The 14,932-nt window shown below is 33.0% G+C and overlaps 1 protein-coding gene across 1 annotated transcript in view; it reads left to right on the top strand.

Annotated features, from left to right (window-relative positions):
- The window catches only part of LOC111697661 (rho GTPase-activating protein gacF), a 54,491-nt gene extending 40,391 nt beyond the window's left edge, over positions 1–14,100 (top strand). The window contains exons 9-16 of the mRNA XM_023467737.1: positions 5,528–5,646; positions 6,613–6,721; positions 8,186–8,293; positions 8,352–8,391; positions 8,940–9,516; positions 10,408–10,454; positions 10,800–11,099; positions 12,796–14,100. Coding sequence (XP_023323505.1) covers positions 5,528–5,646; positions 6,613–6,721; positions 8,186–8,293; positions 8,352–8,391; positions 8,940–9,516; positions 10,408–10,454; positions 10,800–11,099; positions 12,796–13,185 — 1,690 coding nt within the window. The 3' untranslated portion in view covers positions 13,186–14,100. The remainder of the gene's footprint in view (positions 1–5,527; positions 5,647–6,612; positions 6,722–8,185; positions 8,294–8,351; positions 8,392–8,939; positions 9,517–10,407; positions 10,455–10,799; positions 11,100–12,795) is intronic.
- Positions 14,101–14,932: the final 832 nt, after the last annotated feature.

Raw genomic sequence — 14,932 nt, 5'->3', positions numbered from 1 at the left:
AATCAATACAGATATGTTCTTCAGGTCTAGCAATTAATACAGATCTGTTCTCCAGGTCTAGCAATCAATACAGATATGTTCTCCAGGTCTAGCAATCAATACAGATCTGTTCTCCAGGTCCAGCAATCAATACAGATATGTTCTTCAGGTCTAGCAATTAATACAGATCTGTTCTCCAGGTCTAGCAATCAATACAGGTATGTTCTTCAGGTCTAGCAATCAATACAGATTTGTTCTCCAGGTCCAGCAATCAATACAGATTTGTTCTCCAGGTCCAGCAATCAATACAGATCTGTTCTCCAGGTCTCGCAATCAATACAGAGTATTTTATACTCAGAGAACTAATATCTCTTCGAACCCAACCTTAATCCAGTGTTACAAACAGTGCCTCTGTTTATTTTCAAATATTTAAGGTTTATTTTTAGTTTACAGAGGCATAACATGAATCTAAGATGTCAATTTTACTAAAAAATTGCATCTTTGGAAAATCATGGAATTTGTTTAAAATCTAAGTCTACTATGAAGGTTTAAAAAATGAAAGTGAGATATCATTTAGTGAAGGATGCCTTCCTCCATCCCCCCAGCTCGTGAACGCTCATGTGTTCATTGTAAAATAATCTTAATCTAAAAGTTTACTTTTTAAATTTTAAAGTTGTAATAAACTTTAAATTAGTGAATTCAAATTGTCTAAACGACCATTTAATAGTATCATTGGAGTAGTAATGAAATAGTGCTTGCAATCTTTAAGATTTGTACCGTACCTCATTTTTGAAATTCATAAACAATCCAATTAAAGTTCTAATTTGAACAGGTCAAAAAGGTTGTTTACTACCTCAGTTGAATGTTAACATCCAACCCCATAAAGCCTAATAAGCGTCATAAACGTCTTTTTGTATTGAAATCTTATTATCTAAAGAAGGATTTTTCTGCTTCATAAAACTTAGATTGTACAATTTTATCACCGTACAATTGTATATTAATTTGCCATACTTTATAAACAATATGATATAAGCATCTTAACATATACTCTGACAAAGGAAAAGACAGGGTTTTGATGTTATGAAATATTATGATTTCAAACAAGAAAATTTGCAAATATTATGATTTTCTCATCCTTATATATCTCTTTGCAACTCAATGCTGAGACCTTAGATACTATTGATTCTGTTAGATTAAATAGTCTAAGTTTGAAATATCAAAGGTTTATACCATGAGGCTGCTCATATATAGGAATTAGAAAATATAAGTTTGAAATATCAAAGGTTTATAACATCAGGCTGCTCACATATAGGAATTAGAAAATATAAGTTTGAATATCAAAGGTTTATACCATGAGGCTGCTCATATATAGGAATTAGAAAATTATAAGTTTGAAATATCAAAGGTTATACCATGAGGCTGCTCATTTATAGGAATTAGAAAATTATAAGTTTGAAATATCAAAGGTTATACCATGAGGCTGCTCATTTATAGGAATTAGAAAATTATAAGTTTGAAATATCAAAGGTTTATACCATCAGGCTGCTAATATATAGGGATTAGAAAATATAAGTTTGAAATATCCTAGTTTTATACCATCAGGCTGCTTACATATAGGGATTAGAAAATATCAGTTTGAAATATCAAAGGTTTTTACCGTCAGGCTGCTAATATATATGGATTTGAAAATATAAGTTTGAAATATCAAAGATCTATACCATCAGGCTGCTCATATATAGGGATTATAAAAATATATAAGGTTGAAATATCAAAGGTTTATAGCGTCAGGCTGCTCATATATAGGAATTAGAAAATATAAGTTTGAAATATCAAAGGTTTATACCATCAGGTTGCTAATATATAGGGATTATAGAAATATAAGTTTGTGGCTATAGACTTTGTAAATTCCTTTGTACATGCTATCAATATTTATAGAAAAATATGTTTACTTTTGTAGCTAGCCTGTAACTATTCATCATTTTCTGTTACATAAAAATCTTCATTTAAAAAACTAATTCCAATGAAAATAATTTATTAATCAGATTCAAACTCTTTTAATTTGTTTATGACTAGGAAAAGTATTTAATATATACACTGTATGTATGCTTGCATGTTTTGAAATGATGGATTGATGGAAGAATGTTTTATCTTTAAGGCTATAAGTGTCGACACTTGTGGTTGGATTAAAGGACATCCAACCACACAACATACCATCCATACTACATCCTTCCTTCATCCATCCTGCATCCTTCCTTCATCCTTCCTGTCTTTCTTCTTTTAAGAAAATCAATTCTCCTCAAACCTCTTTTTTTGTCTCAGCCATTCATCCTTCTCATCTATTCCAATTGATAATTAAAAAACCCGCCAAACTAACCAAATTACACTGTACAAAATCCATATATCTTGGTCAAACAAACAAATCCTAATCACTTTATTGTCTTGGTTTCACCGAGGTATTGTTATACTTTAACCTTCCAATTTGAATAAATAATAGTGTGGTATATAAATGTGTGCATATGCTTGATTTATTAGAATAAAGTATTTATGTCTAAATAATGGTTTCAATTCTAAAGATTAGAATCAGAATATTTAAAGACTGCTTTTAAAATAATTGCTATTGGATCGAGTTGCAATTTGAAGTCTACAATTGTATAAGATATCGACCAATATTCGACAAAAAAAATAATTTGAAAAACGTTATTTTTAATTTTTCCATTACTATTATTGCAAAATAAATTTTTTGTTATATTATCTTAAACAAAAAGAAAAGAAAATATTTTAATTATTTAAAAATTTAATTGCATTAGGTTACAAGCTCATCAAGTGAATATTATTTTTATTATATGGGGGTTAGAATACGTACAATATATGATAGAATTAACAAGATGAATCATAATTCATAGTCTAAGTGCAATTTATAATTACAGGTTTTCAGAATATATTGAAAATATTAATACACCAAGTAACAAAACTAAAACGACGTGCTTCAGACTATTTCGTTTCCCTAGAGTACTTTCATTATCCCTACAGTCAAAATTTTTGATTTCTCACCCAGTTGTATTTCTCTTTAGATTAATTCCTAGACATTTTGTTTTGATCAGCTTTATCATTAAAATCAAGAAACTTTAAAGAAAATTACAACATTCTTTTTTAAAAAATGAAATAATTCATAATTTTTATTTTTGACTGGAACAGTTCTAAGACAGAAGGGGTAAAAGAGGACAAGAAGAGGACACGAAGAGGACAAGAAGACGACAAGAAGAGGACTAATGAAGAAAAACTTGAAGAAAAAGGACAATAAAACAAATCAAAACTATGAAAACAAATAAAAGAGAAATCAAGAAAACAAGAAGAACAATAAAGTAATCAAGAAGAGAAATGGAAAAAAACAAGAAGAGAAATGAAAAAAACAAGAAGAGAAATGAAAAAAAGACAAGAAGAGAAATGAAAAAACAAGAGAGAAATAAAAAAACAGGAAGAACAAAAAAAAAGAACGATAAAGAAAATAAAAATAAAAACCAAGAAGAAAAGAAGAACAAGAAATAAAAAGAACAATAAAGAAAAGAAGAAAACAAAGAAAAGAAAAATTACAATAAATAAAAAAGAACAATTAAAAAAAACAGTGAAGAAAAAAAATAAGATTGACAGAAGAAACAAGAATGATAAAAGGATTAAGGGCGCTGAGGAATAGAAGAAATATTTAGAAAAGATGAAATTCACTGAAAAAAAATGAAAAAAGAGAAAGATAAGACGGACAGGAGAAGAGTTTAAGGAAAGAATAGACCAGGAAGTCTAGAGGAAGGTTTGCCAGACTAAACGTAAACCCTTGTTTGTATATTTAGACCTTAATATTTTATCTCTAATCATTATAATTCTATAATACCTTTATATTTTATCTCTAATCATTATAATTCTATAATGCCTCAACAGTTCAAATCTTCTCATGCAATACAGGCATTAAAAAACACAACACGTGGAATTGAATCAGGAATCAACAATTTAATCATTTAAATTTTATCAAATTGTATTTTATTCACTTAAAATGTTTATTTTGGTTTTGCTTATCTCCCCCCCCCCACAGTCCCCATCCTTCCCACCCATCGCTATTGATAATTGATGATCATCTAGTAAGGCGGAAACGAATAGCAATTGTGACTTTGAGTCTTTCTTTTCTTATTCCATTCCATAGCTGGCTACGCTCCCAGTTCGTCCCTAATAAATCTTACTGGGAGATCCTATCATAATTAATATGTGTGTAATTGTTTTATAATTACCAAGCCCGGTATAATAGCACGGGAATACTAGATACACCATTCATTAATCAGAAAAGGAATCACTAGGTGTCAGGGGGAACAGCATTTGTCGTGGAGACTTCTTGGTGTCGTAGTGAACCCTAGGTGTTATGTTTACTCCTTGGTGTCATAGTGAACCCTAGGTGTCATGTTGACTTGTGAGTGTCATAGTAAACCCTAGATGTCATGGTAAACCCTAGGTGTCATGTTGACTCCTAGGTGTCATGGTTACCCCTAGGTGTCATGTTGACTCCGAGGTAAAGTGTTGACTCCTGGGTGTAATGTTGACTCCTAGGTATCATGTAGCCTCCTAGGTGGCATGTTGACTCCTAGGTGTCATGTTGACTCCCAGGTGTTATGTTGACTCCTAGGTGTCATGTTGACTCCCAGGTGTTATGTTGACTCTAAGGTGTCATGTTGACTCCTTGGTGTCATATGTTGACTGCTTGGTGTCATGTTAACTCCTTGGTGTCATAGTGACTCCTAGGTTTCATGTTGACTCCTAGGTATCATTTTGACTCCTTGGTGTCATGTTGACTGTTTGGTGTCATGTTAACTCCTTGGTGTCATAGTGACTCCTAGGTTTCATGTTGACTCCTTGATGTTATGTTGACTCTAAGGTGTCATGTTAACTCTATAGTTGTCAGGTTAACTCTAAGGTATCATGTTGCCATAAAGGTTTGAGTATGAGCCATGGAGCTGATTTAAAGTGACCATTCATTTATAGAGTGCATGTCGTATTAAAAACGGAATCATTTAAACCATTTATCTGAAAAATGTTATTTTCTGTTAATTTTATCCTTTTTTGGCCAGTAAAACTCTTATTCATTCTTGATCAGAGAAATGAAAATCGGACATTCCATTTTGAAAATAGAGGATCACTTTAAAAATACGTCTACAGTCCCTTTAAGCGAGGCCGGGTATGGTGTTGTTTCCATTATAGTAATGTACATAGAGATAAGGTAAAACCTCTTTGATATATGATAACTTAAAGCTGGGACGAACTAATTTAGTGGAGAATGGAGATATCATTTAAAAGATACAGACAATTTTTAATGAAATGATTTGCATCTTTACCATTAGTGATTATGGAAAAATTTCGAACCAAACACGAAATAAGCACATTTAAACAAGATTTTTCTTGATAACTTCAAAAACATATCAAAATCTAATAATCAAACACTAGGTTCAAAATTCAGAAACAAAAATATTAAATTGTTACAAATATTCAATTTTGATTGTTAATTATTGTTTAGAAACCTGTTCGATGAGCAGAGAGTTCCAAACTTAGCTGGAGAACCTGCAGTTCTTCATGATATTCACTGTGTTTCCTCCGTACTCAAACTTTACTTCAGAGATCTTCCTACTCCGCTAGGTAATCCGTCCTACTTATTTAAACCTTCCTACTACACTAGATAATCCGTCCCTTCCTACTGCACTAGGTAATCCGTCCTAATCATCTAAACCTTACTACTCCAACAGGTAATCCGTCCTACTCTTCTTTTTCTTCCTACTCCACTAGGTAATCCGTCCTACTCATCGAAAATCCTCCTCCTCCGCTAGGAAATCCGTCCTACTCATCTAAACCTTCCTACTCCACTAGGTAATCCATCCTAGTCATCGAAACCTTCCTACTCCGGCCTTCTCATTTAGGTAATCCGTCCTACTCTTCTTTTCTTTCCTACTCCACTAGGTAATCCGTCCTACTCAGCTAAACCTTCCTGCTCCACTAGGTAATCCGTTCTAGTCATCGAAACCTTCCTACTCCTGCCTTTTCATTTAAACCTTTCTTCTCTTTTAGGTAATCCGTCCTACCCATATAGACCTTCCAATATTAATTTTGAATGGTCATGACTATATCAGGACACCCTATTTATGTTTTTTCACATAGTGAATTGCGAGTAAAGTGACAAAGAAGGGAGGAGGGTGGCGTGCTGGGAGGGGTTGGGTGGAGAGCAAGATTATAAGATTACAAATATCTACATAATCCTGCATATCCGAACCTGTAACATAAATATTAAGATCTTCATAATCTTGTTTGAGCAGTGAGACGCAATTAGTCATTTCCAAAATCAATGGATAAAATCAATCTATTTAATTTGTATTCATATCTATATAGTCAAAACATTTCATAGATTTTTTTAACTTTTGCAAATTCATCAATGCAATTAGAAAAATCAAAGTTTTTGGGTTTTATTTACATGTGCGGAGAAAAAATGGAGTTCGATAAAGCAACATTTGAAAGCTAAATTGTTATTAGAAAAATGGGTATGAATTACACAAAAGAAGTGTTTATATATTGTTGTAATCATTATTTTTATCTTTACGTTCAATTTTTTAGTAACCTATGACCTGTACCCCCATCTTGTCCTGGCCTCTAAACAATCAGAATTAAAGAGATCGGAGAAATTTCGGGATATTTTGCAACGTCTTCCAGCTGCTCACTACAGGTAAACTTCTAACATTAACTAAGTGTAAGCTCATTTTTGAAAGTTCCAAATTGACTAAAAACAACGGAATTAATGCATGCCGCTATCTTGAATTTTCTAATTTGATATCGAGGACCTTTGATATTTCAAACTATGATTTATACTAGTTAAAATAGCCAAATTTTGAAACATAGATAGAAGGTTTGTACCATCAGGTTGCAAAGATAAAGGGATTAAAAAATAAGAATTTGAGGCAAGTTTTCAGTGGTAGAAGCTCAAACATCGTTTCATAGATTTGGACAGATTTCAATTGCGTGATTTCTGTTAATCTGAAATGCTCGGTCGATCTGTATTCAAATGTCGAGGGCAGGGCGGGCACATGCCCCCGGTTTATGAGCCACTAAAAAATATCTACATATACATTATACAGCATATACATAGTAAACTTTGAGAACTGTTTACACACACAACACATCTTTGCTGTTTTATAGGACTAATCAAATTAGAAAAATAAAGAACTTATTCGTTCTAATAATTTTTTCTCTCTTTTATCTAATATGACTTTTTTTTAATTGTTTATAAAGTAAGAGTTTAGCCAACAATAGGACAAAAAATGTGTAAAGAAATATATGTGTTTNTGGTGGATTTTCTGGTCAAGCAATTCGGACGTGTAAATAATATTATGAATTAAATCTATTAAAAATAGAAATAACAAATATAAAATTAGAATTGGAGTAAACCTAAGTAATAATTAGCTTTCTCGGGGATATTATCGTTTTCAGATTGGTTGCTTATTTGCTGAATTTGATCTATTTAAACCCACTACTTTTATACAAAATTGTATATATATTAATTTTCGTATAAATTTGACACAGTTGTAAATCAACTTCTCGAGATAGGAACATCAGATAAAACTTTCATGGGTCGCGATCGAGAGCTAAAGTGATTAGCTTTCAGTCTATACCCCCTTTCATTTTTAATTTACTGTCCCTTTAATAATATTATTTTTCTTCCATTTCTTTGTAGATTTCTGAAGCACATAAAAAGTGTGGGATTGCCCAGAGAGGAAGAATACGGCGTTAAAGCCGAGTTCACGACATTCTTTCCATATCTAGCAGTAAACTTATTCTTTTACTTTGTAGAATAATGAATTCAAAATATTGAATACAAAATGCATAATTTTTACGTACTTAGGGTTGTGATTAATATATCATCCTTAGGGGCAACCCTCCCTATAGTCTAGTACAGTGTACCCTCCCTATAGTCTAGTACAGTGTACCCTCCCTATAGTTTAGTACAGTGTACCCTCACTAAAGTCTAGTACAGTGTACACAGAGTAGGTTTCTTGTCAGAAAAAAATCCGTCTTAATGACGTGCTATAGAGCACAAATTGGCCGTTAAATTCATACTTTTGGTCGACCTATAGTGTTTACATAAAACTAACTCTGTAGTACATATGTTAATATTAATATATTTCTGTCCTAGGACAATGGACTGGTTGATGAGACATCTGAACCGAATGTCCCAGCAGGCGGACAGAACTGGGATGACGAGCAAAAACTTGGCGATCGTTTGGTCACCGAATATCCTAAGGTTTGACATTTTAGAGAAATATAAAAAAAATCGGATTAATTATTCAATTTGTTTCTAGGTGCGATGTTTCGGAGTTAGATACACAGGATGCATTACAGGTTTACTATTTTAATTTTTTAAAAGTATTTCTTCAGAACTTGAACTGTATCATTTCTATTTTTTCTTTAAATGATCAAATTTTAGGTTTTAAAAATGAAATTTTTTCTGGACCAACGACATTTAGTCTTTTCTAATCCCTATATATTTTTATCCCAATGTCGTAGACTTTAGATATTTAAAACTTTGAATTCTGTTGGATTAAAAAACCCAAGTTTTAATATATGATAGGGTTACACCATTAGGTTGGAAAGATATAGGGATTAGAAAATTTGAGTTAATGGCGAAGATTCAATTATTTTCTTTTAAATACTTGCTCGGAAATCAATAAAAATACTCTCAAAGCTTTGTNGTTCCCTCCACGCCTCTTTCTCATCTCTTCACCTCTCAAATCCCATCATACTATCTCTCATTCCATTTCCCCCATCTGATATTCCATTCCCATCCTTCCCCTACACCAATCCCATCTAATCCCCCCCTCCCCTTGATGTCAACAATCCTCTCATGTTGAAAAATCTCGACTCAGTGTTGATGGTTTAAGTTTATTCAGGATGTCGGGTTGCAAGCTGTTATCACGGAGTTCCTAATCCGTTGTGCTGGAACCGTCTTCGCTCCTCCCTCCCCCTCCCATCACACTGTTCCTTCACACTGTACACACTGTTGTTGCCACTGCACCAGTACAAAACCAACAAACAACAACAACAACAACAACAACACCGTGACTTTTTCTACCAACGTGACAACAGTGGGCCAAGGGAACTTGAAACCGGTTTTGAAAAACTCGGAATCTAAGAATAAAACAGAAATATTTATCTCTGGTAATCAGACTAGTCAGATCAGAGAGGGTGTGCACAATCATCCGAACTCAAACGGTTTCCAAAATGGATCCACCAAGGTTCACCAAAATGGACCTTCAAGAAACAATTGTCGTTTCGACTCCGTGAGTCCGGTTCGGCTTGAAACGGGACATTTCATCCGGACACAGTCTGGACATCAGGGTCGGACGAGTGTAGGGCATCATCATGTGAGGGCGGAGAGCGCCCATCAGTCCCGAGCTGAGACGAGGATAAATATTGTTTCTCGACCTCGTCCTCGGTCTGTAGCTGTACCCAACCCGTCCTCATCAGGTATATGTATATATATATTTATTGCATACTACTGTACACCATTGCAGTGGTCCGGTACAGTAGGTCCAGTCCACTGTACCTAATGAGCTGATAATTTAAGAGAGTATCGTTAAACGAAACTCCCAAGTTTCCTTTTTGGGGTGTATACAATTGCGTAGATAATAATTTTAGAAATCAGAAAAGAAAAAGAAAATGTAAAGAAACCTTATGAAATAGTATATTGGTGTCTACAAAATTCTTAACTTCATTCATGAAACCCAGGCATTTTTGTGACACACAGTAGAAAAATAAAACTATTTATTTTCGAAAAATAGATCTTCTAAATGTCAGTTGAAATAGTTTCTATGTGAGGGAAGTTAAGGAGGTAAAGGGAAATGAAACGGGAAAGGGGAGCTAGGAGAAGAGGGGGGAGGTAGGGGGAACTTACAGAGTTATAAAAGTAGGGATAAGATACTCTAGCCCTGTTATTCAACAGTTTTATCTGTTAGGGGAGGAAATATTATAGGGATTAGATTTAATGGGGGGGGGGGGATATAATTTTACGAGAGGAAAATCTATATATATACTTTGCTTGGGTGTTTGTCTGTCCGTTTGCATCCAATAAACGTCAAAACGGCTGAACCGATCGAGTCCAAACTTTTTGTGGAACCTCACCTGACCCCAGAGAAGGTTTATGGATGATCGAATTTAAAATTTTTTGCCTCTAACAAAATTCGATTTTTGAAAATTTTGGAAATTTTATAAAATCTGCGAAATTTTTGTTTGTTTTTATTTTACAATGTATACAAAGAGAAAATGTTCACAACTGAAATAGAAGATGGGCGCGAAATGCCCTAAAAGCCTAGTTACTTAAATATAAAGTTCAAATATTTAAATGTTATTTTTGAACAGGATTGTACTCATTGGAGGAGGTTAAACTCGTCTCTTTACCTGCTAAGGTGATAATATTATATTTATTCATTAATTCATTCAATATTCTTTCAATATTTTTATATTTATTCATTAATTCATTCAATATTCTTTCAATATTTTTATATTTATTCATTAATTTATTCAATATTCTTTCAATAGTTTTATATTTATTCATTAATTCATTCAATATTTTTATATTTATTCATTAATTCATTCAATATTCTTTCAATATTCTTATATTTATTTATTTTGTTTTAACCATTTTTTTATTTCATTTACTTTACTTACGTTCTTTCTTTCCCAATTTTCAACTAATTCGATTTTGTTTTTTCTTTTTATTTGTTTTTTAATTTATTAATTGTTTATTTTAGCAAACTGCTGAGCTGATTGATGTAAAAGGAGAACCTATTCGACCGTCTGTAACCTTCCATACCGTCCTAGATCGGCCGGTCGACCGCCGATCTGACTTTAAACCCCGCCGAAGCGGGAATTGGAAGAATATTTTCAATATACAGAATCTGAATAAACCGAACCCGATTCTTTCTAGTCAGCCGGAGATACGGGGCAGTCATCGGGAGATAAATATTGACGAGGCTATCCTGCCGGAGAATAAACCTCTCAACCATCGTCCTAGACCTAGATCCGAGATGAACCTATCCTACTCCGTTCAGGTATATAAATATACCCTTGTCCAAATGTTCTGGTTAAATAGTCAGCAAGTCTTCACTTTCGGTCCCTTTCCGCCCTCTAATTGCAGATTCTTTTATGTTAAAATTCTTGATAAGCCACAAGTTTAGAATATTTAAGTTTACATTTTTCAAAGTAAATTTTGCTTTCCTTGATGGCTTTAGAGTTAAAGATCATATAAAAATAAACAAACAAGCAAAAAGATTTTCAAATCCAAGATTAAAAACATGTTATAGTTCCCGATCTTAAGCCAGGTTTCTGTTAGAAAGTAATAATGAAATTAGTTATGTTTGCTTAAATTACTACAGACCAAACCAGGATAGAAAATATCTTTATTAGAAACGGTTTGTATTCTTTCTTCTTTATTTGGCTTCAATCTTATCTTTTTTAGAAGAGTGAACAATCTTTTTGAAGGATTTTAATGCTGTAAAGAAGGTGGGGTCTGCATACCGACCTTGTAAACTGTTTGTTAAACAACATATATGGGTATATCTTGCTTCCAGTAGAGTGTCATTGATAGAGGTCTTAAGTGTTTGTTTAGATACTTAGATAGATAGATAGATAGATAGATAGATAGAAGGATAGATAGATAGATAGATAGATAGATAGATAGATAGATAGATAGATAGATAGATTGATAGATGAATAAAAAGAATAAAAAGATGTGTAATGTAGTTTAGTCTGTAAAACAAAAGGTGGCGGAAAATTTTATTTTATTTCATTTAATTTTATCACGTGATTTAGCAATTTCCATTTTTCTGTTTTGAATAAAAGGAATACAGTGAATACAAGGTGTATGACAAGATCTGTGAGACCTGATATATAATATTTTATAAAATAAATTTTTTTATCAGAGGACCTTTTTATTAGTTGTTAAGTTTCAAAAGTTGTTATTTTAACTATTTAGCAGATAGAATCAAGCCAATAAAAAGATTAGCACTAGCATTATAATATCTTTTGTACAATCCAAATATCAAATTTGAAAATAGAATGCTCAGGGTTTCAGGCATATTGGCTTTATTGCTTACTATCTAAACTCAGATTGTTTTTTACACATGTTAAGTTTGTACTCTAGGGGTTTTTAAACCATAAAACAAAAAGATCCATATGATGTTCAATTCTATAATATTTAATTGAGAAAATAAGGAGGAACTCGATCCTTGCCAAAAACTCTAATTTTCTAAACTTGATTACTAGGTATAGCTGAATAAACAGTATGAAAATTAGATTAGATTAGATTATTTTAGCTTGACACAACCCTTTTTTATTTGATGGGAGTATATAAACAATTTCAAGTAACTCTCCATAGAGTTCGGTCCCCTTAATAGCTTCGTCTGGTTAGAAATGCTAGATATATCTATCTTCTTGAGTTTAAAATTGACTAAGGTGTTTAGGATATCGTTAAGAATCAGGTATGCCCCTTTTCAAATAAAAGGACACTTGAAATTTCCAGGACAGTCCCTTTACTTCATGACTTTATGTCTACTGTTCAATATAACTATATTTCCAGGACAGTCCCTTTACTACATGATTTTATGTCTACTGTTCAATATAACTATATTTCCAGGACAGTCCCTTTACTACATGATTTTTTGTCTACTGTTCAATATAACTGTATTTCCAGGACAGTCCCTTTACTACATGATTTTATGTCTACTGTTCATTATAACTATATTTCAGGATTCTACGTTGATGCTGACTCCCCTGAAGAACAACGAGTTCCAAGTGAGTACAACAAACCAGTTTAGTTTCCTACCCTACCATCAGAACCTTATTAACTTCAACAACAACAACAACAACAACAATAACAATAACAAGCAACAACCGTTCACACGTTCTAACAAGTTAAGACAAAACTTTGGTAAAAAAGCCGGTTCTAGACCTAAATCAGTAGATTTCGAGGTTCTTAAATCCGTAGAAAATATATGTCGAGCACAGCCCACTGCTTATGGACCACCTGGAGTGGATTCTGGAACAGGTTCGGACAATATACCGCAGCTCCGGGCATCTCAGAGACTGAAGGATAGACTGGTGGGAGAGTGGCAGAATGTCCGGGCATCCAGGGTGTAGGAAAGATCCAGTTTAAGAGTTTAATCCAGAACTCTGGGGTTTTCCAGTCCCGGATAAGTGAGACTGCTACCGAAACTCCTAATTACCATATAAAACCATATTTTTGGGATTTTTTTATCCATAGACATGGTACCATCTAATTCCTCATCTGGGTAGGATTTATCTGTTTCTGATTATTATTATCTGTCCGGAATTAATTTACTCAATCTAAGCCCAGGAAAGAACTATAAATAAAGATTTTACGGAAAGACAAATTACCAAGTAAACGAGTGCCATGCCTATAGATTTCTCTAAAATCCTTCCAGTGTATTATACAACCTACCCGGAGTAATCAGACCAAAAACCAATCCATTATAAAACCTAAAAGGACGGAGAGTTAAATTAGGACTCAGAGACTTCAATGTTCAGTCCAAGAACTATAATTTATAGATTCCGTTTAAAGAAAAATATAAATCTGAATAAAGCTGAACCCGGATTTCCCTGCCTGGTCTATGTTCAGACCTATTCAGTTTCAAATTGAAAATTGCATGGCTTGTGTTGTGTTTGAAGAAAAATTGCAAATATGCACTTGTTGCAAAAAGATTATGCAAATGGAAGTCAGGAAAATTGCCTAGCTGCACAAAAACTGCATTATTGTGGTTCCTTCAAATATTCATAATGCACATTGTACACAAAGAAACCGTACATAATCTGCAATGTGCATGTACGCATGTACAACAATTAAGTAGTTGTAATAAATATATAAAAGTGGCAAAATTTCCAGGGCAATTCTATAGTTGAGACTGTGATAAGAAACTAGTATTTAGTTTCAATTGTATCCTTGTATTATATTGTATTCGTAGATATAGTAGATAATGTATTATTCTTAAACAATTACATTTTATTAAACTGAAGTCAATAAAATAACATATTTTAGTCGTATTATGTAATTCTTCTGCAAAGTAGTTTTCACGCGAAAATCAAGAATTTTACAAATTGCTTCTTCAAAACTAGTATCAAGCGAGCTGCGTCTTTAAATCTTGATATCCAGGGACCGAGTTCAATGAATTTGAGCTAGATCACTAAACTACCTCGCCGGCAGTTCAAATCTTGAATCACCGATTCAAATTTAAATATTCATTAGGATTTGAATCGGTAATTCAGAATTTGAACCAGAGGCGGTAGGTAGAATTCATTAAATTCGGTCACTGGGCTACAAAATAAAGCATCAAGGATGATAAAGGTCCATCAAGGATTATATAGGTCCATCAAGGATTATATAGGTTCATCAAGGATTATATAGGTCCATCAAGGATTATATAGGTCCATCAAGGATTATATAGGTCCATCAAGGATTATATAGGTTCATCAAGAATTATATAGGTCCATCAAGGATTATAAATGTCCATCAAGGATTATATAGTTGTGTTATTTCAGCTTTTCTAAATAGTTTCAAGTAGTTCAACTTTAAAATGTATCAATAGTCAGAGCTCAAGTCAGAACTCATAGAGAACATATTTACATTTGAGGGAATTATTAATGTTGGAAATGTTTTGGTTAATTTGATCATGTCACAAGCACAATGAAAGGATATTGAAGAGTACAGAAGAGACTGATAGATAGATATGCATATATGTGTCCAATTTTATTTTTTCTGTGTTGAAGAGTGAGTTGATACATGAGGATAATTCATATAATTTATCATGTTTATCATGTTTTACTCCCAGATAATATCAACCTTGCATCTACAAACTATATCGTGTTAAAT

Source organism: Eurytemora carolleeae, unplaced genomic scaffold, assembly GCF_000591075.1.
Source record: "Eurytemora carolleeae unplaced genomic scaffold, Eaff_2.0 scaffold115, whole genome shotgun sequence".
Classification (NCBI taxonomy): domain Eukaryota; kingdom Metazoa; phylum Arthropoda; class Copepoda; order Calanoida; family Temoridae; genus Eurytemora; species Eurytemora carolleeae.
Note: the sequence above shows the minus strand (reverse complement) of the source record. Positions and strands in the feature narration are given on the sequence as shown.